The sequence below is a fragment of the Dunckerocampus dactyliophorus genome, chromosome 13 (genome assembly GCF_027744805.1).
Source record: "Dunckerocampus dactyliophorus isolate RoL2022-P2 chromosome 13, RoL_Ddac_1.1, whole genome shotgun sequence".
Classification (NCBI taxonomy): Eukaryota; Metazoa; Chordata; class Actinopteri; order Syngnathiformes; family Syngnathidae; genus Dunckerocampus; species Dunckerocampus dactyliophorus.
Genome location: NC_072831.1, coordinates 12,226,853 through 12,250,068, shown reverse-complemented (window position 1 = coordinate 12,250,068; position 23,216 = coordinate 12,226,853). Strand labels below are relative to the sequence as shown.

The following is a 23,216-nucleotide window of genomic DNA, read 5'->3' as shown; positions in this document are numbered from 1 at the left end:
CTCATAAGAGTTTCATTTAAGAGCTGATATCTAGCACTATGCTATCAACAATGTTATTATTTTTTTAAATAATAAAATGCATAATAAATAAACATGCATGTTTTGGAATGTGGGCGGAAACCGGAGTACCCGGAGAACATGCAAACTCCACACAGCGATGCCCAACGGAGACTCGAACCCAGATCTTCCTGATCTCCTGACTGAGTGGCCAACATGCTAACTAACCACTAGGCCACCGTGCGGCCACCACAGACACAATAATCCCTAATAAAAACCCTTAATAAAAATCGCAATACGAGTTACTGTTGCGGTCGTAACCCACACCAAGTTGAAACTCAACTCTGAACCCCCGACGTCACTTTCTGTCCGCCCATCATTCAACTCCCTAAGCAACACACATATTTATGTCTTAAATGGCTTATTTACTCTTATTATGTCTACTATATTGGGGAGTACGAGTGTAAAGGTGACTATAGGGGTGTTAGTTTATGCCTGGAGGGCTCTAATAATGTTAAAAGCCGTATTTAGAAGGCTGTAAACAGCTTTTCCATGCTCTAACTGCCAAAATATTTCATATATAAATAAGAAATCCGACTTTGCGGAAATACACTTTTCACGGTCAGGCCTGGAACTAATTAAGCGCCATAAAAGAGGGATTAATGTATATAGAATATACCTGATAATAATTTAAGTTATTATTTATTTGTATGAATGAATGAATCACTAATGAAAATCAACTTGTGTGTATAACGTATGCATAGTACTGCATATGTGTATATCATAGCGTGTATCCAAGAAGTATTCACAGCGTGTGCAATGTTCTGTTAGTGTTATTCATTTATCGTTCATTTACATCCATCCATCCATTTTCTATGCTGTTTGTCCTCATTAGGGTCCCAGCTATGGGCAAGAGGCGGGGTACACCCTGGACTGGACGCCAGCCAATCGCATTTATTTCATGTATTGTTTATTTACTTATTTATTCGAATTATTTTCCTAAACTTTGCTTTCATTTTCTAACAATCAATTGTTACACATTCTTCATTCATTTTGCACCCTATTAGAAAATGGTAATCGGTGAATATTTAAACATGGGAAGTGCAAGCTATCAGTAATTGCTGAGACACGGAGAAGGAGAAGGATTAAGTGAGATCTGCTTCTTCCTGCTCCTTTTCCGACATGTTGAATTGTGCAAGTGGAAACGTGTGATATTCCTTAATGTAGCTTTGTTCAGCGAAACGGATAAAACCGCTGCCATGGCCATTACATGTCTTCACTTGTGATAAATATGTGTGCTTTTTTTTGTTAGGAAACCACTGCGTAAAGAACAGAACGGGACAAGTCGCGGGGAATACGCCATGAGCATCCGCACCAAGAAGACCATGGGAACAAACAACACTGTGGTATAGACTTTTAAAGACTCCAGCTCGGAGCAGGAAGTGACAGCAGTCATCATTTTCCACCCCTCCTTCCTTCCGCCAATGAGCAACCTCTTCTCAGCCACAATGCAACACAGGCTGTCAAACCGCTGAGGACAAGATGGAAGCAAACGCCACAAAGGAAAGGAAGAACGGCGGTCGTCCTGGTGTGTGGTGTTGAAAAGTGTCCCAGCAGGGCGAACAAGTGTTGCTGACGGGCTGCAGTCAGTCTGCCACGCCACCCAGACCTCGTGCTCCCATCACACGTGCAATAGAAGCGCAGACGGCAGAGCGGCCCCCACGTCCCCATTTTATCACACACAATAAATAACATGCATGCACTTTTTTACAGAGAATGCAACTTCTTTTTTTTTTTAAATATCTTCCATTTTTGTTACTGCATTTTGGAGACTTGCAGGGGCATGATGTGACTGTCACTCCTGGCTCTGAGGTGTGCATTCATATGACTATGCAATTTAAAGAAATCGATATTTTCCACAAAACGAAAAAGACAAAAAGAGGTGACGACTTCAACAAGTTTTCATTGTATTATACTTCAGTCATTCATCTATTTATTTTCTCTATTTATTTTTATACTTAAAAAAGGATAATGTACAGTCTTCAAGTTTTATTTGTTGATGTTTTTCCTAAGTGAATTATTTATAAGCGATATAATTACTCTGCTGTGGGTCTAGTCGAGACGCTGATGCAGAAAACGTGCTTGCTCAGCAAAGAGTTTTTGCATCAAGTTGTCTGTGTGTGTGTGTGTGTGTTTGATATGATTTTCTGTTTTGTTAAATGTCAGGGGTCTCTATGGCGTGCTGAGGTGAATGTGAGTTATTTCTGTACTGCCGCACACGCTCAAAAGTCAACTCAGTCCAAGTTCTCCCTTACAAGCACAGTGGAACCTCTGAAGTTGAACACTCGGTTCCAATTACTGGTTCCTCCGATTCGTTTTACACTTAATAAAGATATATGATGAGGACGCTTTGACCCTGGAACAGATTAATTTACTTGCCGTTATTTCCTATTGGGAAAATCTGCCTCATCATAAAGGTGGTGTCCAAAGCGGGGGCTCGCGGCTTCTTATTAAATTAATGAATTATTAAGACATCACAGGTCATCCTCAGTTCCGAATGTTTTGTTTCATGGTTACGTACATGTTCCCATAAATTCATTAAAAACTTTATTTTGGTCGATAAACGCAAGACTCACTGGAGAACTATTTGCAGAATAGACGATGTGCGGCTCACACCCGGCCTCACTACTCTCAACACTGGACTGTTGTGAGCATCAGTAAGGGTAAAACAGATCAAAGATTGTATTGTAATGTCTACCTGGACGTTGTTGGGACGAGGAGGTGGTCCCTCAACAATCTCTTTATTGCAAAAAGAGAGGAGGCTACTGTGGGCCGAACCAGGACAAAACAAAAATTCAGCAAGCTAATCCGTTCCCTCTGCATCACAAAACCGTTGCTAACAAAAAAGTTAGATCTCTCAGTCGCTCGGCGTTATTTTCTCTCCGTTCGTATCACTACGCACTCTCGCCTGTCCGTTGTTGTGTATGTGTTCCACAGCGGATGAAGACTGTTGCGATGAGAGCGTCTCCGGTTGCAGCAGTCTCCATCCGCGCAATCTAAACACTGTGGGACACAGAGCACGTAGCGATGTGAACGGAGACAAAATAACGCAGAGCGACATTTTTTTAACTTTTTTGTTAGCAATAGTTTTGTGATGCAAATGTATCACTCCTTTGAGCACATATTGTCTTGAGAAGCCAAACTCTTCACTCAAGTGGCCCCAGCAACTGACCGGAACTACGTTCCTCCTCGCCGAAATCCGACCAGACCTCCTTTCACAGGACAAAGTTGGGGTTAAGTCCCTGTTGATGGGGATCAACAACTTCATGTCAAAAAATCCGAACTATCCCTTTAAAGGATCTGCTGCTATGAAAGCGACAATAACACGAGTGCTTATCATTAAGATGGAAAGGTTGCTAGTGCTTTGGCTTTTTTTTAAATGAAGTTTTATTACTGTATTAGTTTGTTTCATTTAAAGCTTGTATTTAGTGTTTTATTGCTGTATTTTATGTCCTTCATGTGTTCTGAGAGTGACTCATTTAGGTCTAAGACCCGACTTACAGCAAACTTGACTTAAATCACAGCACCACCTGATTTACATATTACACTAATAAGTATTTGCTTTGTCACCCATAGTACAAAAGCTAAGATGTCAATCTTCACTTAGCTTAGCATATATTGACCTACATTGGATTGGTTTTAGCACAAAATGCATCAAGATCGCATCCTTTTGAATGTTTCTGCATGGGGCCCTTGGTGAAAATTATTGACAGCCCCGGTAGAGGCAGTGCAGGCAAAGCACTGTACAGTATAATTAAGCTAAATAAAACTATAAAAAAGAGAGTCCAACTGCTAAACTGCTCACCCTTTGATGATTGCAGAGGAGAATTGCTGACTTCATGCATCATGCTTCTTAGCATTCCATTGGTAGTGTAGTGGATCCCTTTTCCGATGTTGGTCAGATTTATTTGTTTGTTTTTTCTACAGAAAACGCATCTCACTCACCCTAAGTTGGTGATAATTTATAAATGTGTGGTAATACAGGTAGAATGTACTATATACATGTACCAGGGTTCAATTTTTACATTAATGTCGTTATGCATCACTGATAAAAGTTTTTTTGCCAAGTGTTCAGAATTCGCAGTTTGTGCTGCGGTCTTTAAACGCACTACAGCTGTGTGCTGTGGGACACAAACATTTGGCTACGAAAGCACGAGCTTTGACGTTCAATCCGCCCTCAAAACTTGCGGTGGGGTAAACACAAGGTAATATATCATCGTACATCATTACCGGAAATACAGCAGGCAAGCAGTGTGGATTATTTAGACGCAGATAATCCATCTGTTCATGGATTATCTTACTTATCATCCATTAGTGGTGAGTACTTCTACATTTTAGACTTGAAATGTGTTTCTGGATTAACAGATTTCTGGAGCTGAATCTAATCTAATCATTACAGCAATCACGTTTATTGCAAATGGTGATCTGAAATCAGAGGAGAAGGTCAACATCACGGTTTTTCGCCATTCGCTGGTAGTACCGGGTATGTAAACCCCCAGTGACAAGCGGGAATCTACCAGACACTTAAAAATATCAATTCTGTGGCGACCATTTAGAAGTTGGCATAAAAATCGAACAAAGTACAATTGTAGGAAAAATTACAGGTCCACTTTAAAGGTACCCTGTGATTGACTGTCCATGGTGTACCCCACCACCAGCATAGACTCCAGCTCACCTTAACCCTCAACAGCAGAAAGTGAATGCTATTATTTAGTATCATCAAACAATAGCTTAGAGCGTGTCCTGGTAATTAATCACCCATGACTCTGATGACGCAGATACGTTCACAAATGCGGTGGCTGTGTGTGCCTGTGAGGCGAGTCTCTTCACTTTAAATACTAAATACAGCTGATTGTACTGGGTAGCACATGTGTACCACTTTGCTATGATGCATCCATTTTCCTGATCTGTGGTAAACCCACTTTAACATTACTGGTAAAACAAAGAAAAAGCAAAACAAAGTTAAAGGACAGCCGTTTCCAACCCTTTCGTTGCCTTTTAATATGTTCTCGCATGTTTAACAAAAGTCTAACAAATCTCATTTGAAGATGAAGAAGGCAAAAAAAAAAAAAGTGCAATTGCAGTACTTTTTAGTAGGTTGAAAATGCCCAAATGCAAGGTTTTCACGCCTTCTAAAATGTCCCACCTGGTTGGGGATGTTCTTTAGATGCTCACTGAGCTGAAGTCTCACAGTTCGAACTCGCAATCGGTCAAATTCCAAGCTTTTAAGACTTCATTCAACTTAAGAGGTTCCACTGAAGCGTCACCAGGGTCGGCTCGATCGCCATAGAAACTGGGGGGGCTGACCTTGTGAGTGTGGAGAGACAGGACACCTGGACCATACTCAGAGATCAGGTTGCATTGGTGTTTGTGTGTGTGCCTGTGTGTGTGTGTGTGTGTGTGTGTGTCACGAGCATCCTCCACATCTCCTCTGGAAGAACACAACTGAGCTGGACTGGAGCATCACTTGACGCTGCTCTCCTTTTTCACATAAAATCTGTGTGTGTGTGTGTGTGTGTGTGTGTGCAGAGTGAGTATAAATACTGGCTAACCTGTTGTCAAAAGAAACAAATGCTTCCATCTAAACGCACAGATAGAAGTCGCTAATGTACCAACAAGCCCTGTAACATGTATACGGACTGTCTGTCAGAAGACATGATGGATGCATGAATGTAAATATTGCTATTTAAAGTATCTGCCTTCTGGACTGTTAATTCATGCACAAGAACATCATGTTTATACATAGTCAAACGAAAACGACCATTAAGAGTTGGTGTTGTCATGTTGATGGAACAAGCCATTAATGTATATATGGCAATCAGTACTACAAACACACGATTTATGCATTACACCACACGTGTTTTGTAAATAAAAGTGTACAGAACAATGACCGCTACAGTCGATTGTGTCACTGCATGGTTGGAGGCGTTAATAAGGAGGTGATATATTTAGCCCGGGCCCATCCTGTCTGCTCTGTATGGTGCTGGTCTGGAGCTGGGCCCCTCCCCTTGGGAGTGGGGTGGGGGGCAAGTCTGTCTCACATACTGCATCTTTAATGAGCCACCATCAGCAGACCTTTTCCAGCGAGCAACCTCAGAGGTCACAAATTAATGATAAGGATAAGAAAAACTCCTTCCACATTTACTGTAAAGGTCCCATATTTGAGGATTTGACCGAATTTTAAATAAGTTCCAGAGGTCCCACAATAGTGTATTGGAGTCTGTTGTGCAAAATCAACCCTTGATCCTGGAATTTAAACATTTTAAAAGTGTTTTGTTTTTCTTTAACCCTGACTTACTGCGTCGGTGGCTTTAATGCAAATGAGCTGTGTTGTGGTGTAGGTCCAAGAACAACTATTGTGCACTTTATGTACTTTTTACATACAGTATACAGGCATCCCTCGCTGCTTCACAGGTCGAATTTCACAGTTTTACTCACCTTTCAAAAATATATGAATTAATAAACCATGCTGTTTACTCCAAAAATATGCATTTTCAAGCATAAAAACAAAGTAAAATACACATTTAAGGCATTCTGAAGACGCATTCAAAAACGCCGGAAATGATATGTACTATTCCACACTGGTCACTAGGTGTCAGTAATGTTACTGACACACCAACACCTGACTTGACCACCAGATCAACAGACTTTAATTGCAGGTTTGAATGATCTCACAATAGGCACAATGATCCCGAATAAAAATCTCGAATAAAAACCACGGCCTTCTATTGCGGGCATAACCCAGGCCAAGCTAAAACTCAACTCTGAACGCTCAACATCACTTCCTGTCCTTCCTTCAGTCAGCTCCCTAGGGTACACATTTATAGTAACACACACGAGTATGACTTTTATTTATGTTTTAAATGGGTTATTTTCTCTTATTATGTCTACAATTTTAGGCAATACGAGTAAATGTGACTATAAGGGTGCTAGCTCATGCCTAGAGGGCTCTAATAATGTTAAAAACGGTATTTTAAAGGTTGTAAACAGCTTTTGTAAGCTTTAACTACAAAAATGTTTTATTTATATATAAGGAAGTCTACTTCGCGGGATTTAATTTATCACGACAGTGTCTGGAACCAATTAATTGCGATAAACAAGGGATTACTGTACACTGTAGCCCTTGTAATAAATGTCATACATCACATACAACAACGTAACACGAAGGAGTGAGACAGAAGGACACAATCGTTACCAACACTTGCGTAGCTATGTTAGCTATGGTGCTAACGTTACTACGCATTTTAACAGAAACATCATGCTAGGTTGGCATATGAGCTGAAGAAAAACAAAATGATGATCCTTCACATCTGTAGCTGACTAACAGATGACTAACGGACTTTATTTTAAGATGTGTAGTGAAGCCTTTTTTATAATAAAGTTGTCCTGTGTGAAGTGGCGGGCATACACACGGGGCGGGCTCATCATCATGTCTATGTCTTTCATCAAACTGCGGCTTTGCCAAAGTATTGTTACCAGTGATGCCAAGCTCTGTTTCACTTGGTATCGTAACAAAAGTAACAAAATAGTCAAGGACCAATTTACACACTTTTATCAGGGTTCCCTTAGTGCAGGAGTGTCACAACTTCCCACCGAGAGCTGCATACTGAAAAATTAAAGAAAGCGGGGGAGCCACTTTAATATTTTTATATATTTTTGCCATCCAAAAAAAAGCTTAAAAAACATTATACAGTATATACGGTATATCTAAAGAAAAACTGTGTGTTATTTACTATAGTATCAACATTTCAGCCTTTTCTCTTTACATTATGCCTTTTTGTTCTATTTTACCAATTTATTCTGTTTTTTGTTTTATTTTATTTCAACTCTGTGCCGCGGGCCAATGAAAAACGAGACGCCGGCGGCAAAGTATTGTATTGTGGTGCCAGAGGTCTCAGTGTGATGCAGTTTTACACCACTGCAATCAACCAATCATCTCCGATCAATGATAAATCAATAATAAATGCATTGGTGACACTTTACAATAAGGTACACAATATTACAGTAGTTCATGAGGAACGAACATACCTAACCATAACCCGAACCCTAACCGCTACTCATTAATTCTTCATTAGTTCCTGGATAGCTATTGTATTTAGTGTTCTTATTGTAAAGTGTGACCACTGCATTATTAAATTAACACCTCTCTGACGATGTCAATCAAAACTTTGTAAAAGCTGATTTTTTTTTTTTATTGGATCTGTGCACCTAATGTTGTGACCCCTGGGCGCACTTTATACAGCTTAAGAGTCAATTAATCCTAATGTGAGGTGCCAGAGAGTGCATTGTAGGCGTGGATGCGCTCACTGACACTGTGAGCAATTGAATCATTCATGCATTGTCCAGCCGGTGTGTTTTTTGTTGTGAAGGTGCATGATATACAGTATGTGGAAGATTTGTGACCTTCACAATCTTTGACGAGACCCTCTCCATCTGAGAGGCCTTTAGTTAATTACCATTGTAACCCCCCCACGCCAATATGTCCTCCAGGAGCTGGGCAGGCAGGTCAGGGTGGGGAAAGAGCTGCAAACCTGTGGGACACTGATTACATAAGCTGCTGCTAATGAGAGTGCTTCTTTTGGAAAAAGGGCAAACCATCACAAGAGTGGCGGTGGCTGACAGATGCAACCCCGCCGCAAGGGCACTTGATTACACACCTGTGCACACACAGACACACACACACACACACACATCAACAAACCTTGCAGCCAGCATCACTTTTGCCCATCCTTCCACAGCAGGGGAGCTCTGATGAGCCAAGACTGGAGGTTGATGACAAGGTGGTGGGGGGGCACTGCAAGGCTGATTCAGCCAGCCTCATGGGTCACCCGGGTGGAGTGCGTGAGTGCGCATGTGTGTGTGTTCATTAGTCACATTGTGTGACTCATTTGGCTCACACCTCTCATCACGGGTCCACTTACGCATGCGAAAAAAAAAGCATCAGAAATGAATGCGTCCTCCCTCTCCTGGTGTGTAATATTTGAGTTGGATTAATGCTAAAGCTTGATCATGACATTGAAAAGAGAAATGAACGCCCTGCTGTCATGTCGTCTGTTCTTCTCAGACACTAATGCAGTTAGACCTCACAACAATGCTTCATGGTCACAAACCACATTAGGCCGAAGGTAATTGCGTTTACTTGGTATATCTGCTGTGACGAGGGGCAGGCCGTAGAGGTGGGGGCACAACCAAAATAGTCTTGTTTAACTCAAGGTCTGGCTCCATCTTATCCGGTTAGGAGCTCACACCGGCTCCTGATGGATCTGAGTCGTGACGGAGAGGCGGCGTGACGGATGCACTGACAAGGATCAGGATAAATGCACGCTATGTCATCTTCCCTGAGAGGGAAAACAAGGCGGGGCTGATTTACTCCCTCTGCCATCTGCATTTATGGTAAAGTGGACATTTTGAATAGGGGCGGTAAATGTCACATTTGAATAGGAAATGGCACGGTGTCTTAAAAATAAACAAACTTTTATTGTCCAGTCGGAGCCTTTTAAAAAGATAGAATGTCAGAGTGAGTAGATGCTTTCGGACCACAACACAGGTAAGCAGTACTTTAAAATAGCATAGATCTACTGTACATATTATACTAAAAGTTCTCCAACACAGGTCAGAGTCCTTTTTGGTCACCCTGAGGGAGGACCTACAGCAGGTCACATGGGGTAGAACTGTGAGGCGGCCTCAGACGACTGGATCTCCACCTGAGCCATCTTGAACTGAGTACACTGCAACCATTTGCGCAGCGCGAATGGCGGCGCTCCGGGTGTCTGACCTTGCAGACACTGGTGGTTCACACGGTTCTGGATGGCCTGGAGACGCAGCTGCAGCCCGGCCGACAGGTGCTGGTGGAGGATGGAAGGGACGCTTAAAAGTCATTGAACGAGTCTGCATAGACACTTCATCACTCACATTACCAATAGCAGACAGATTTAAGGGTTTACCTTAAGGTTGGACTGAATCATGGGTAGCCACATTGGAATAAGCTACGGAAAAGAACAAAGAGACGGAAATGAATACTTACTTCGAATTCTTTTCCGTCACTGAATTTCTCTCCATGATTTGCATGTATTAAATGCAAATGTTTGACTTTAATTGGGCAATGAACCATATACTTTATAAGGCACAAGAAACATATGATTTCGCTCAGCCAATCAGAGAACAAAAGCAATACCAGAGGAACCTCGGTTAAGCGGTGCTTACACTTGGGCATATTGCCTCCGCATTGTCCTGCAATTTGTCTGCGCGCTGTTTGCATTCCGTTTATGCATAAATTACGCAATTTGTGACCAAAAACGGTGCACGTTGGCACAAAATGACCACACTCCTGCATTACTTATTTACACCAGGTAGTATTTATGTCAAGTGCACGACAATAGTATGTGCGACGTGCATTGTTCCCGCGTGGGTATGCAGTGTCACCACCACATGCCGCATCTGTGAAGCAGTCGTGGCATTATTTGGTCCCGCCGTGTCCCGCGTGACATCACACAACAGCAAGCATCACCCCTCTTTGCAAGGATTTTGAACTCCAGAGAAGGAGTTCATGCAATAAATAAAGGTGAGTCGATATTTTCTCAAAGCTGGAGGTAGTGCAACTAGAAAAAAAAGAGACACGGACAGTGTGGGCGAGAGAATTGCCGACTATAAGACATCACTTTGGGCATTATGATTAGTAATTCATAGAAAATCACAAGGACGATCCAAGAGGCTACAGAAATTACTTGAGAATTCCCTCCCAGTTGCTCCAAATCAGACCTCACAAATCGCTTGCCGTTACTTCCTCTCCCGTCGTGTCACCGCCTGCTGTTGCCTGTCCTGGAAGATGGCTGTGACGCCCGCTCACATCTTCATCCGCTGCGCGAACATCGCAGCAATCTTCATCACATACGCAGGAATGGACAGACGACAGCGCACAATGATACGACGAAAGAGAAAAGTAACGCCGAGCGATTTGTGAGGTCTGATTTTTTTCGAGGAGGCATTTTTGTGCTGCAAATGTATTACTCTTTTGAACGCATATTGTTTTGAGAAGCCAAACTCTTCACCTAAGTGGCCCCACCAACTAACCGGAACTACGTTCCTCATCACCGAAATCCAAGAGGGGGGTAAACCACTGTTGATGTAGTACACTGCTGTCATGTCAAATTATTTTCTGCATGTAAAACTATAAAAACGGGTTTTGTGGTAACATGTTTGGCTTTCTGGAACAAATGAATGGAATTGACATTATTTTTTGGGGAAAAATTGATTCTGTTAGCGTCCTTCTGGAATTAATTAATGATGCTAACCAAGGTTCCACTGTAATATTAATGTAACAGGCCACACCGGCACACACAAAAAAGTCAAATTAGAAGAATAAAGTTGAAATGGTGCTAAAATAACAGTTTCCTTCATTTCACAGTAAATAATGCCAGATAATGCCAGATTTTTAATATTCTTGATACTGTTTATACAGGAGGTGATTTATCTATGAAGATACAGAGTGCCATTCTAGGAGTAAATGTAGCGACATTTTCAGCAAACCTTAACGAAGATGGTCGAGTTGCATTCCTGCAGGGCCTCCATCAGACTAATAACATGAAGACACACCATCTCTACCATCTGAAAGAAGCACAGCATAAAAAAATGTCTTCATTACTGTAACACATGACTTTAAGGCCATACTTGATAGCCAGCTGAGCTGTTTGATGAATAAAGAGGCAAAGCACTCACCACCTTATTGTGTGCCATGAGCTGGAGGATGCTAGGTGTCACACGACTCCAGAATTCCAGGCCTGTGAGGATGGCACCCGAAGAGAACTCGGTCTGGTTTTGGTTCTGCAGGGATGGCGCGGCAGCTGCCTGCTCACAGTAGATGGTCCACAACTGGGCAAACATGAAGGCGTGGAATAAAGAGCACATGTGCAGCACAGATGTCTGAGCAGAAAAACAAAAAAAAGGACAGTAAGATCCCTTGAAGAAAACATTCATAATCAATAAGAATGTGATTATTCCTGCCAGACCTTGGACTGCTCGGGGAAGCCAATAAGAATGACAATAAGATGATCAGCGATGTGGGAGCCAGCATCGAGAGGGATGGGCATACAGGAAGTGGAGCCCTGATGCAGGGCGCAGTGTGTGAGGGAGCCCAGAAGGAGCCAAGACAGCTGACGCACATGCGAAACACACTCGATGAATTCCTTTGGTCTGCGGAGGAAAACATGATATCAAGCATCATTCTCAAAATGTTCTGTTATCATCAATGGCTCACCCCCCTAAATGATTACAATACATCTTTTTCTCATGTATTACGTAATTGGGGTAGTTGTGTGTCACTTTGCATTACTGCCTTTCTGGCTTGGACACCAAGGTATGAGCATAATAAACAATTGACTGTAATAATTCTATTGACTGCGTGGACTCATCTTAAGCAACTGAGGCAAAATGTGGTGCATTACTTGCTGCAACCTGCAGAGGCACTGTTGATTCAGTCTCAAATTGTTTAAAAAAAACAAAGCAACATCAGCCGTTGGTGTACACTGGCATCGTTTATCGTTTATCGTGGGGGATCGGTTCCCAAAATAGCCCGCAATAAGTGAAATCCGCAACGTAGCCAACTTTGTTTACAGTTATTATGTATGTTTTAAGACGGCAAAACCCCTCACAATACACTTTGTACACTCTTCTCAGACAGGCATGAAGATTTTTTCACATTTTAAACACTCTCAAAGTTCATGTCGTTTGAATTTTAATGATGAATCCAGTAGGTTGGACACAATGAATTATTAAGTGGCCGTGCTTCGTCGTGGCGCTGCTCGGCTGTAGCCTTTTTGTATCCTTGTTAAAACATATTGCTCCAGCCGTCGTCCTCTTCCTCGTCCTACCCCTTGAACCGAAGATTCATTTCTCCGGTTAGCTTCTTCTTCTTCTATTGTTTATTGGCGGTTAGCAAGCAGCTCACGCAGTTAACTAGCGACGGCATGAAGGAGATTGACGATGGTCTACAGCCAATCAGGACGCAGAACACAGTAGGCGGGTTCTCCCTTAGCCAATAAGTACTGTTGTGGCTCTATATTTGTCCGGCTATTGTCTACTGTGGGTTCCTAATCTTCAACATGAGAATACAACACCCTCTACTGGTAGCAGTAGCAAATATAATAACAGACACACAACATAGCACTGATAGATCGCTCTAATACACCACAAGGACGCATTTGTTACCAGCAGTTGTTTAAAAGAACAAACTGAACACTTCAATTCGAGCTGAATAACTCATGTATGTGCACGCATTTACAGAGAAGCAACCAATAATTTGCAGTCATTCTGCTGTTACGATAGGCTATGCATTCAAAGATAGCAAACCACATTGCTATCATGAGTTGACCACAAACATAACTAATGCGTGTGTGTGTGTCTGCGCATTACGTGGGGTGTGACTTACAAGATGGGAGCAGGAAGAGGGCATGACAAAATGCTTGATGCACATTTGAAAGTTACGGCCCTCTCGGCGGCCACGTAACCATTGCAAACAGTCCCTTTAACATGGTTTAATTATCTAGCTGCAAGTGTAACTAATTTGTACCTAAATTGCATTAATACAGAGCTAAAGACCTAGCTTAAACTCGCATAAAATACATTCTTTTGTTTGAATTGACACTTTAATTTAATAACAAAATATATTTGAATGATTGACTTGTGAGCCTCACCCTTGTTGCATGGTGGAGGGAGGATGGTAAAGCCAGGGAAGATAGCGGACCACAGCTTTGTTGTCTCGGTGATTGCCTTTGCTGATCTCCATGGCGGCCACTTGCGCCAAGCCCACTTTAAGGTTCCCCCCAAAAGTATCCTCGTGTAGTGGCTGGCAGCAAGCCTTCATATGGCTCTGAGTGAAACATTTAAAGACAACAATAATAGAGCGACCATATTTTGATTACCGGAAAACCAGGACACTCGACCTGGTAATACGGTAATAAGGCATCTTTGAGTAACGTCGATGCCTTTTCATTTCAATAAAATTAGAGTATGCCTCCTCTGTATGGATAGAAAATTGTCATAATACAGAATATTATCTAATATTATATTACACAAAATTATAATATTCCATCCATTTTCTATGCAGCTTATCCTCATTAGGGTTGTGGGGGTATGTTGGAGCCTATCCTAGCTGACTTGGGCAGTAGGCGGGGTACACCCTGGACTGGTCGCCAGCCAATCGCAGGGCACATATAGACAAACAACTATATTATAATATTATTATTATCAAAAACATATTAATTAATAAATCATTGCTATTTTGTGGTTGAATACGGCCTATTACTAGTTAAAATAGGTATTTTTAAGCAAATGTTATGTATTTTTTGGCCTAAATTAAGCATTTTTAAGCATAAAAATGGCTAAATAGACTAAAATACAAATATAAGGCATTCAGAATAGACATTCAAAGGTATTATGATACAGGTATGTAGTATTCTACACCGGTCACAAGGTGTATATAATGTTACATTAATGAGACAATAGCCACTGCAGAAAGTGCTGTAAAGAAAATGGAAGTAAAAAGGGACAACAAGGAACTCTTGAAATGCTAAAATGTATGAGTCTGTATTATGTCTTATTTATGCCTCATAGGTTTTATGTTCTCTTATTATGTCTGCTATATTGGGTAATATGAGTGTAAAGGTGACTATAGGGGTGTTATTTCATGTCTAGAGGGCTCTAATAATGTTAAAAACTGTACTTGGAAGATCGTAAACAGGTTTTCTTAACTATGAAAATATCCATTTACATATAAGAAATCATACTTTGTGGAACTGCGATTGGCTGGCGACCAGTCATGGGAGTACCCCGCCTCTCACCCGAAGTCAGCTGAGATAGGCTCCAGCATGCCCCCGCGACCCTAATTAGGATAAGCGGCATAGAAAATGGATGGAAGGGTACTTCGTGGCAATTCACTTATCATGCTTGGGTCTGGAACCAATTAACCGTGACAAACAAGAGATTACTGTACCAAAGACACAAGAAGACTCACTTTGAGCTTGGTTAGCGTGTGCATGTCTGCAATGAAGTCCAGGAGTTCACTTATGTATTGTCTCATGCATTCCATTGCTGCTGTTGTGCACTGTTGGGAACACACATTTTATTTTTAGGTGCTGTCTTTACTCCAGCTGTTTTTTTTAATAAGGTTCTTAGCTAAATCTTACCCCTGGCAATGTTGAGATCATGTGCTTTTGGATGATGGTGGATTCTGCAAGTCTCGTGCCAATATCTGCACAAATAAACTAAAATAGCACAGAACATTAGTGGGACTGAAATTGGTATTTTTTGCAAAAGTATAGAGTTTTTACCTGGACAAGCAGTAACAAGTTAGTGTCAGGCAGCGGGGATTTGAACTTGAGAGCCTGAAGAAGCTCCAGCACCACAATGCGCGACATGTAGAACTTATCTCGCTCCTGGATGTGAGGAGAGATAAGAGAGGGGAGTAAATGTACTGATGCAGCAAGACTGCCTTTTTCTATTATCGCTCGCCCTTACTCATGCTGCGAGGACAGCATCAACTCACGAGGCAGAATAGAGGGGGAAGGACAGGCTGAAGAGAGGGTGGGAGGGAGCTAGAGAATAGACAGACAATAGTGAAGCTGAGGAGTAGATTTAGGCCAGTCCAGATCTCTCCTCCCTGAGTCCCAGGCAGCTCAGATGAGGCTGTCAGGCTGCCTTCTCCCTCCCTGAGGACAGGCTGCTCTCTTTGTTCATCCCATTCACACAAAGCCCAGCTGCCTGTTTACAAACCACACTGTCATCTTCTGGCTTTCACTTTTGCCTCCTTTTCTGCATGCGCTCATGTTTGCTTATGCTGGCCACATGCTCCCAAGGAATGCAAAGCTATTCCTGTTTCCTGAGGAGAAATCATTTGGAAACTATATACAAAAAAAACAGTATGACCTATAACATGAACAACTGACCTGAAAAATATCCCTGCACACCTGAAAAGTAATACTTTGTCGACAATGTAGCTTTTGCTTTATTGACAACATCCGGTCTCTTAAAGGAAAACTGCACTTTTTTGGGAATTTTGCCCATCATACACAGTCCTTATGTGAGACATGAACACACGTCTTTCTCTTTTCTGTCCGTTCTAAAGATGTAAAAACAGCTCAACAGAGACAGCTAAGAATGCACGTATTGGGACGCACCTGTAAAGCCTTCCGAAAAGAACTCCAAAAACCGCCAACAACGCTCCATTTACAAAATGTGACCTGCATATTAACCAAGCTACAGCGATCTTGTTATTATTATTATTATTAACATGGTTAATCGCTGAAGAAGTACATTATTGCCGTAGTGATAACTCACACACCACACCATACTGGCTCTATTAATTGAGCTCTATCAGTCTGGAAAAGGTTATAAAGCCATTTCTAAAGCTTTGGGACTCCAGCAAACCACAGTGAGAGCCATTTTCCACAAATGGCGAAAACATGGAACAGTGGTGAACCTTCCCAGGAGTGGTTGGCCAACCACAATTACCTCCAAGAGAGCAGCAACTACTCATCCAAGAAGTCAAGAAAGACGCCACAACAACGTCCAAAGAACTGCAGGCCTCACTTGCTTCAGTTAAGGTCAGTGTTCATGACTCCACGATAAGAAAGACACTGGGCAAAAACGGCATGGCAGAGTCTCCAAGACGAAAATCACTGCTGAACAAAAAGAATATTAAGGCTCGTCCAATTTTGCAAGAAAACATCGTCATGATCCCCAAGACCTTTGGTACTCTGCGGTCTGACGAGACAAACGTTTAACTTTTTGGAAGGTGTGTGTCCCATTACACCTGGCGTAAAAGTAACACCGCATTTCAGATAAAGAACAGAATACCAACAGTAACAGATGGTGGTGGTAGTGTGATGGCCTGGGGCTGTTTTGCTGCTTCAGGACCTGGAAGACTTGCTGTGATAAATGAAACCATGAAAACTGGTCTCCGGCCATTTCTTAGTGACCTCATGCTGAAACGAACTTGGGTTCTGGAGCAGGACAATAATCCAAAACACACCAGCAAGTCCACATCTGAATGGCTGAAGAAAAACAAAATGAAGACTTTGGAGTGGCCTTGTCAAATTCCTGACCTGAATCCTACTGAGATGCTGTGGCATGACCTTAAAAAGGTGCTTCATGCTGTAAAACCCTCCAATGTGGCTGAATTACAACAATTCAGCAAAGATGAGTGGGCCAAAATTCCTCCACAGCACTGTAAGAGACTCATAAATGCTTGATTGCAGTCAATTGACAGATTTGGAGTTCAGTATATACACACTTTTTGTAGGGATTACATTCTGAGACCACCAGTGAATGGCAAACATCTGCAAGTAATTGAGACAACCATAAAAATGTCTATTTTTGACACGTGGCTCACTCTTCCTCCCTCTCCAAACCCGCCTGCTAGCTTGACATTGACATTCTCCTCTGATTTCAGATTAACATTTGCAATAAGAGTGACTGCTGTAATTGTTAGAGTTGATTCTGTTCCATAATCCTCCCCTTGTCTTACTAACCACTCTCTCAATTCAATTTTAATGGCGCCTGTCACCCTCAGAAAAAACAGAAACACATGGCAAGCCGTTGCAAAGGCGTCCTCTGATGGCAACCTTGCGTTAAAAAAAGCTACACTTTACAACATTGAATCCTGACTCCTTCTCGGAAATCGCCATTAAAAGAAACTGCATAGGACAGGTTCCACGAGTAATTGTTCATAGTGACTCCGGGTTTTGAAAAGCGGATATTGTAGAGCAAGCAATTGAAGCGGGTGTAGGAAATCAATACTGCAGGAGACATAAAGCATGCGTCGCTGACAGTGGTGGAGGATTGAGGATCCATGGGGCCAAATGGCGCAGACAAGCCTGGCTCCATCTCCGTCTGAGACAGCACCTCAGAAACACACCAAAGACCAGAGGCCCTACTGCACACCAACTAATCATGTTAATCAATACTGGCTGATTGCCTACTTAATCATGTGGGACACATGGCTACATTTCTGGCTGTCTGGGGAGTCAGGGAAGTAGGTGCAGCAAAAGAATGATGACCTAAATGCCTGCAAAACAACGCAACTCAACATTTTTATCACAGCTAATTCGTTTAAAAGGTTTAACTCTTCAGACGGAGGAAACGGGTGAGACATTTTCTTGGTGTCATCACAAATGAATAGTAGGTTGTTGGACTCTGATCTGTTTGTCATGAAGCCCTTTTGGAGAAATGAGAAACAACATAATAAATCAATCCGAGATAAATGACCCTATCCTGTTTCAGGATAGCAGCAGAAACACAAAAATGGCAGCAGTTATTTTGCTGTCATTACAGGCTTGAATGTACTCAATGATGCTAATAACTGTGCAGAGCTAATCAACAAGATCATTCTATCAAGCAAATAGGGTGGACTTCCTTGAGGGTCCGAGCCTAAGGAAATGGTAAAAACCTCCAGTGGGTACATCATACTACATGTATTATTGTGGTGTCCCCTATGCGTTGAAAAGGACCAAAAATGCTTTACCACATTGCGTAGATTGCGAGCTACTGGTCGATCGCAAAGGTAGTGTGGGTCGATCGCGTGTGTCACCCACATCATAAATGTCACTTTGTAGATGTCACATGACACCAGTCAGCTGACGCTAAGCGCCCCTCCTGATTCACTCTTGTGCCTCAGCGCCAATGTAAGTGGTGAACTGATGTCTCCAGCAACATGGATATGCAACTTTATTTTATCTTTAATCTTCATTACCCGATTACAGATGAACTAAATCATCTAAAACAAAAGTTAGCGGCGAGTGAATAGTTTGGTGGCTGTGCTTCTGGTCCTCAACTCCACTACAGACTCCTCGCTATTGCAAAATGTATTAGAAATTGATGTGAAACAGACAGCTACTCCTTTTGAACATGTGCAATTGTGAATTGTGATATGTGATGTATACTGAAGTGAAATGAATGTTGAAATAAATCAAACCAAAATCAAAATAGAAATGTGTTTTCCACAAGGGATGAGCGAGTACACCACTATCTGTATCTGTATCTGTATCTGTATCTGTATCTGTATCTGTATCTGTATCTGTATCTGTTCACCCATCTAAATTATCTGTATCTGTACTCAGAGTGGGCGGGGCATAAACCGTAAGTGGGTGTGGTTTAACAGGAAATGGGCAGGGCTTAAATCAGTACATTATTTAAAGTCTGAAATTGACGTGGATTGATCAGAAGTTTCTATATTTATTGTTTATTATTCAGCTATATGTGTACCATGTATGTGTGTGAGTGATCTGCAAGACTTTATTATTTAATTATTTTTTAATGATCCGTGTGACGTTGGCGACTCATGAGGACAGCCATTGATGGGAAATAACAGGGAAATAATCTGTCAGCCTCGTATTTTTATCAAAAGCACCGCGTTCAGTACTACAAGCAAAGTTTTCCAACTGACTGTATATCACCAGCCAAATTGTAAGCAAGCAGACCCAAAAAAAACTGGCAGTGACTGACGCACGAGCCGTGTACAGCTGTCTTGTGAAATGCAACGCGTATGTTAGGAAACAGGTTTAAGATTGCAACGTGCATACTGCAACGTATTGAGAGGGGTGTAATATTTTACCACGCTTATGTATATAACATAGGATGACAGCCATACAGGCAGAATGTTCGATGCAGCTCTTGTGTACCTAATGTTGTGGCCAGCCAATGCAGGTTACTGTTACCACTGCCTGTGTACTGCCAACTGAAAATTAACAAAATTCTTATATTGCAGGTAGCACGCCTGTTTTTTGATGACTTCATGGAATAAGACAAATTCACATTTCAAGGAAGAAAGAGGTCTACCCCAATTGAGTTGCACAAGTGGCTGACGCAACACAAGCCTGCACAGCGCTGTCTTGTTACATGCGCCACGTGCTTTACCAAACAAGTTTAACCAACTAACTTGAGATACAAACCGAAATATAGGCTAGCTGAGGAAAACCTAATAAAGTGGAGGCAGTGGGCCTCGCCACACAAGCCGTTTTCAACTTGCCAGCTCCACCGTGTACATGAATGAGGAACCGATCGGCTCCTTTGTGGCTGCAGGCTGCACAGTCTGTCTCGAGAGGGGGCGGTCGCTGGATGTGACTGGCCAATCACAAAGCGTGAAGAGTGACTACATAATGAGGATTTTCTTTCGTCACGATTACGGATAATGACGACATGTACTCGTTACATGCTCGTATTCAGCAAAAATGCAGTATCCGATCCCCATTTTCCTACCTATGCCTTTAAGGCTAAATTTTTTGGTACATTTTTGACGTAAACCGAAAAATACGCTAACCTGAACATACACTAACTAAGATTCCACTGTACTGGAAATGTAATGATGTGAATACAGCCGAGAGTACCTTGTTGAAAGCTTTGTAACACAGTCCACACAGCTCCACTAAGTAAGAGAGGCTGAAGATGCCGTACTGGATGACAAAGCTCAGCAGCTTGGAGAAAGGCTCCAGGAGGCTCTGTAGGACACATGAGGTTAGATGTTAAAGGCCAGGATTTGTATAAATTAGCTTCCGAAAATCTTCTCTGGGCTTACCCGAGTTGCATTTGTGGTTGGAATTTTCAGTAGGCAAATTATAATCCTCAGACTGGAATCCATGGGGCACTGAGGGACAGACAGATTGAAAAAGCTTTAACCAAAAGAGTTTTCTAAGTACAAAAGTTTGTGCAACTATTTCACAAAGTATGATCATAACACTGGATCGAATTCATGTGCATGAATAAAATGATTAGAGACACTTTAATTTGACCTCCAAGGTCAAAAGCGGCAGAGTCAAATCAATTACAATCTCAAGATTCACTCCTATTGAACCTGACAAGGGCACTGCGCTATGCTTTCTCCCTGAGCCATAATCACATCAAAGCATATCAGGCGAAGGCTAAGTGAGCGGCGGCGTCAATAGCTACCTTCAGAGGAAGCACAGAGGGCAGTTTAGTGAGGAAGGTCTGGAACTGGTTGCAGATGGTGGCCCACAGGTTGCTTGGAGAATCCATGGGGAGAGCCTCCATGAAGGTGGCAATGTTGTCTAGGCAGTGCAGCATGGTGCCACCTGCTGGGAGACTCTTTTTGTTGTTCAAGCCCTGGAGGGGAGTGTGCAGGAAGCATAACTGGGTTATATAATGGCCATTCTATAAGCGAGGAGATATTTCCATTTAAGTGATCATTCAGTACTGATCAATCACAATGGTCATAACAAGGCCAGCGGATTTAGGACACCGAAGCACAGATTATTGCTCGCATGGGCACTCGCCTCACTGCTCATTTGTACAGTCCAACAATAACAATCAACTGGTACAGTTGTGGTGGGTAATAAGGCAGGTTCTCTTGGATACCCTGAGGATTTGTTGTTTCAGATGGGCTTATGCTGCTTAGCTGGAGCCACAAGAGCCTTATGCTTTGACAAGAGCGCCTCCTGCTGGTTAGAAGACAAATGAGGAGAAAACTCACCTCCAGCAGCATGTTGAGGGCAGCAACAGAACTCAATTCATTGAAATCTATCAGTGAGGAGGCAAGCGTCCGCAGGAAACTTCCATCTGCACAGAAGAAAAGGGGATCATTTTCCATTCTTATGCACTCAGGTTTAATAGTGAGCCCTAGGAGTTGACCTTTAATGTTGCTTTGGAAGAGCTGTGGCAAGATGCCATTAGGAGCCAGCTGGTGGAACATGCAGCGGAGGAATTGCTTGGCCACACCTGCAACATTCCCTGGGATCAACATACTGCAAAACATCATATGGAGAGAGGCACATGAATTATTAAACTCATCATCTATAAGCAAAAGTGGATATCTGTGCACACCAATGTGACGGCTTTATGTCATACCTCTCTGCTTGTCCAGAAAAATTAGCACTGGAAGCCAACCTGAGAGAAGCAGTGGATTAGGATCCAGGACTGAATCATGCATGAGGTGTGGGGGTTAGTTATGAAACTGCATTTAAGTGCTGTGTGGATGTAGGTTGCAGGGAGGGGGAGCTCAATGTACCTGCCCACAGATTGCATGATGTCCAGGAGCATAGGAGCAGCCAAATCAGGGCTGAGGTGGATGAACATGGAAAGAACCACCACCGCCAGGCCAAGAGTTTCTTCGTCGTATTCCTCCAGGACGGCCGTACAGTCACGACACCTACAGCGCAACAGAAACATTCCAGGTACTAGATTATATATTTCAGATCATCAAACAAATTTAAATATTAATTGTCAATGACACAAAATGCCGTTTTTAGGTGAAACTTTAATTATTAAGAAAGAAAAAATCCAAACCTACATAGCCCTGTGTGAAAAAGTGATTGCCCCCCTAAACCTAATAACTGGTTTGGCCACCCTTAGCAGCAACAACTGCAATGAAGTGTTTGTGATAACTTGCAATAAGCCTCTTACAGCGCTGTGGAGGAATTTTGGCCCACTCATGTTTGCAGAATTGTTGTAATTCAGCTACATTCAAGAGTTTTTCAGCGTGAATATGTGTTTTCAGGCTACATGCTTCTGCAAGTTTCCTTTTTTCTGCTCTGCAGTTTATCACAACCTCATCAAGGACAGCACACATCCACAACACTCATTATTCACACTCCTACCGTCAGGCAGACGCTACAGGAGTTTGAAGTCCAGGACCACAAGGCTGGCGAACAGCTTTTACCCACAGGCCATCAGGCTTCTCAACGAAGCACTCACACACGCCACATGCAACATACGCACACACTCATAGCACTTTATTATTTATTTATTTATTTATTTATTTGTATTAATGTCTCTTCTGTTGTGGTTGCTTAATTTATTGGTATTTATGCTTCTGATGTTCTTATTCATTTTCTTGTGTTTTTCTTTCTTTTTTTGGGGAGAATTAACAGAATAAGAATTTCATTGCATAGCAGAACTACCTGTTTTACTGTGCATATGACAATAAAAACTCTTGCATCTCTTGAATCTATCGTAATAAAAGACTCTTTTTATCTGCACTGAGTTCCCCTCTCTGCATCTTGGGGTCATCTCCACACCGAAACGTGACAGTGATTATTGTATATCATTTTATGGTGCAAATTTGAACGCTACATGGCTCAAAGACATGGTGTTAAAATAACAACATGTGGAAATGACAACTATATACTGTCAGTGAAAATGCTGTGGAAGTGCTATCT

General features: G+C 42.1%; 2 protein-coding genes across 8 annotated transcripts in view; one reads left to right on the top strand and one right to left on the bottom strand.

Moving 5' to 3' along the window:
- prima1 (proline rich membrane anchor 1) overlaps nt 1-5,936 on the top strand; it is a 31,636-nt gene extending 25,700 nt beyond the window's left edge. For both annotated transcript variants that reach the window (XM_054797060.1, XM_054797059.1), the window contains exon 4: nt 1,310-5,936. In XM_054797060.1, coding sequence (XP_054653035.1) covers nt 1,310-1,409 — 100 coding nt within the window. In that variant the 3' untranslated portion in view covers nt 1,410-5,936. The remainder of the gene's footprint in view (nt 1-1,309) is intronic.
- A 3,452-nt stretch (nt 5,937-9,388) lies between these two features.
- The window catches only part of LOC129192378 (protein unc-79 homolog), a 57,995-nt gene continuing 44,167 nt past the window's right edge, over nt 9,389-23,216 (bottom strand). Inside the window, exons 36-51 of one of the 6 annotated variants that reach the window (XM_054796352.1) lie at nt 22,067-22,207; nt 21,907-21,945; nt 21,691-21,803; nt 21,533-21,618; nt 20,992-21,165; nt 20,621-20,689; nt 20,433-20,543; nt 15,381-15,485; nt 15,237-15,314; nt 15,065-15,154; nt 13,746-13,921; nt 12,063-12,246; nt 11,776-11,976; nt 11,584-11,661; nt 10,002-10,043; nt 9,389-9,902 (exon numbers count right to left, since the gene is read on the bottom strand). In XM_054796352.1, the coding sequence (XP_054652327.1) occupies nt 9,714-9,902; nt 10,002-10,043; nt 11,584-11,661; nt 11,776-11,976; nt 12,063-12,246; nt 13,746-13,921; nt 15,065-15,154; nt 15,237-15,314; nt 15,381-15,485; nt 20,433-20,543; nt 20,621-20,689; nt 20,992-21,165; nt 21,533-21,618; nt 21,691-21,803; nt 21,907-21,945; nt 22,067-22,207 (1,876 nt within the window). In that variant the 3' untranslated portion in view covers nt 9,389-9,713. Of the gene's footprint in view, nt 9,903-10,001; nt 10,044-11,583; nt 11,662-11,772; nt 11,977-12,062; nt 12,247-13,745; nt 13,922-15,064; nt 15,155-15,236; nt 15,315-15,380; nt 15,486-20,432; nt 20,544-20,620; nt 20,690-20,991; nt 21,166-21,532; nt 21,619-21,690; nt 21,804-21,906; nt 21,946-22,066; nt 22,208-23,216 lie in introns of all 6 variants that reach the window. The other 5 variants (XM_054796354.1, XM_054796351.1, XM_054796353.1 and 2 more) reach the window with 5 other exon arrangements.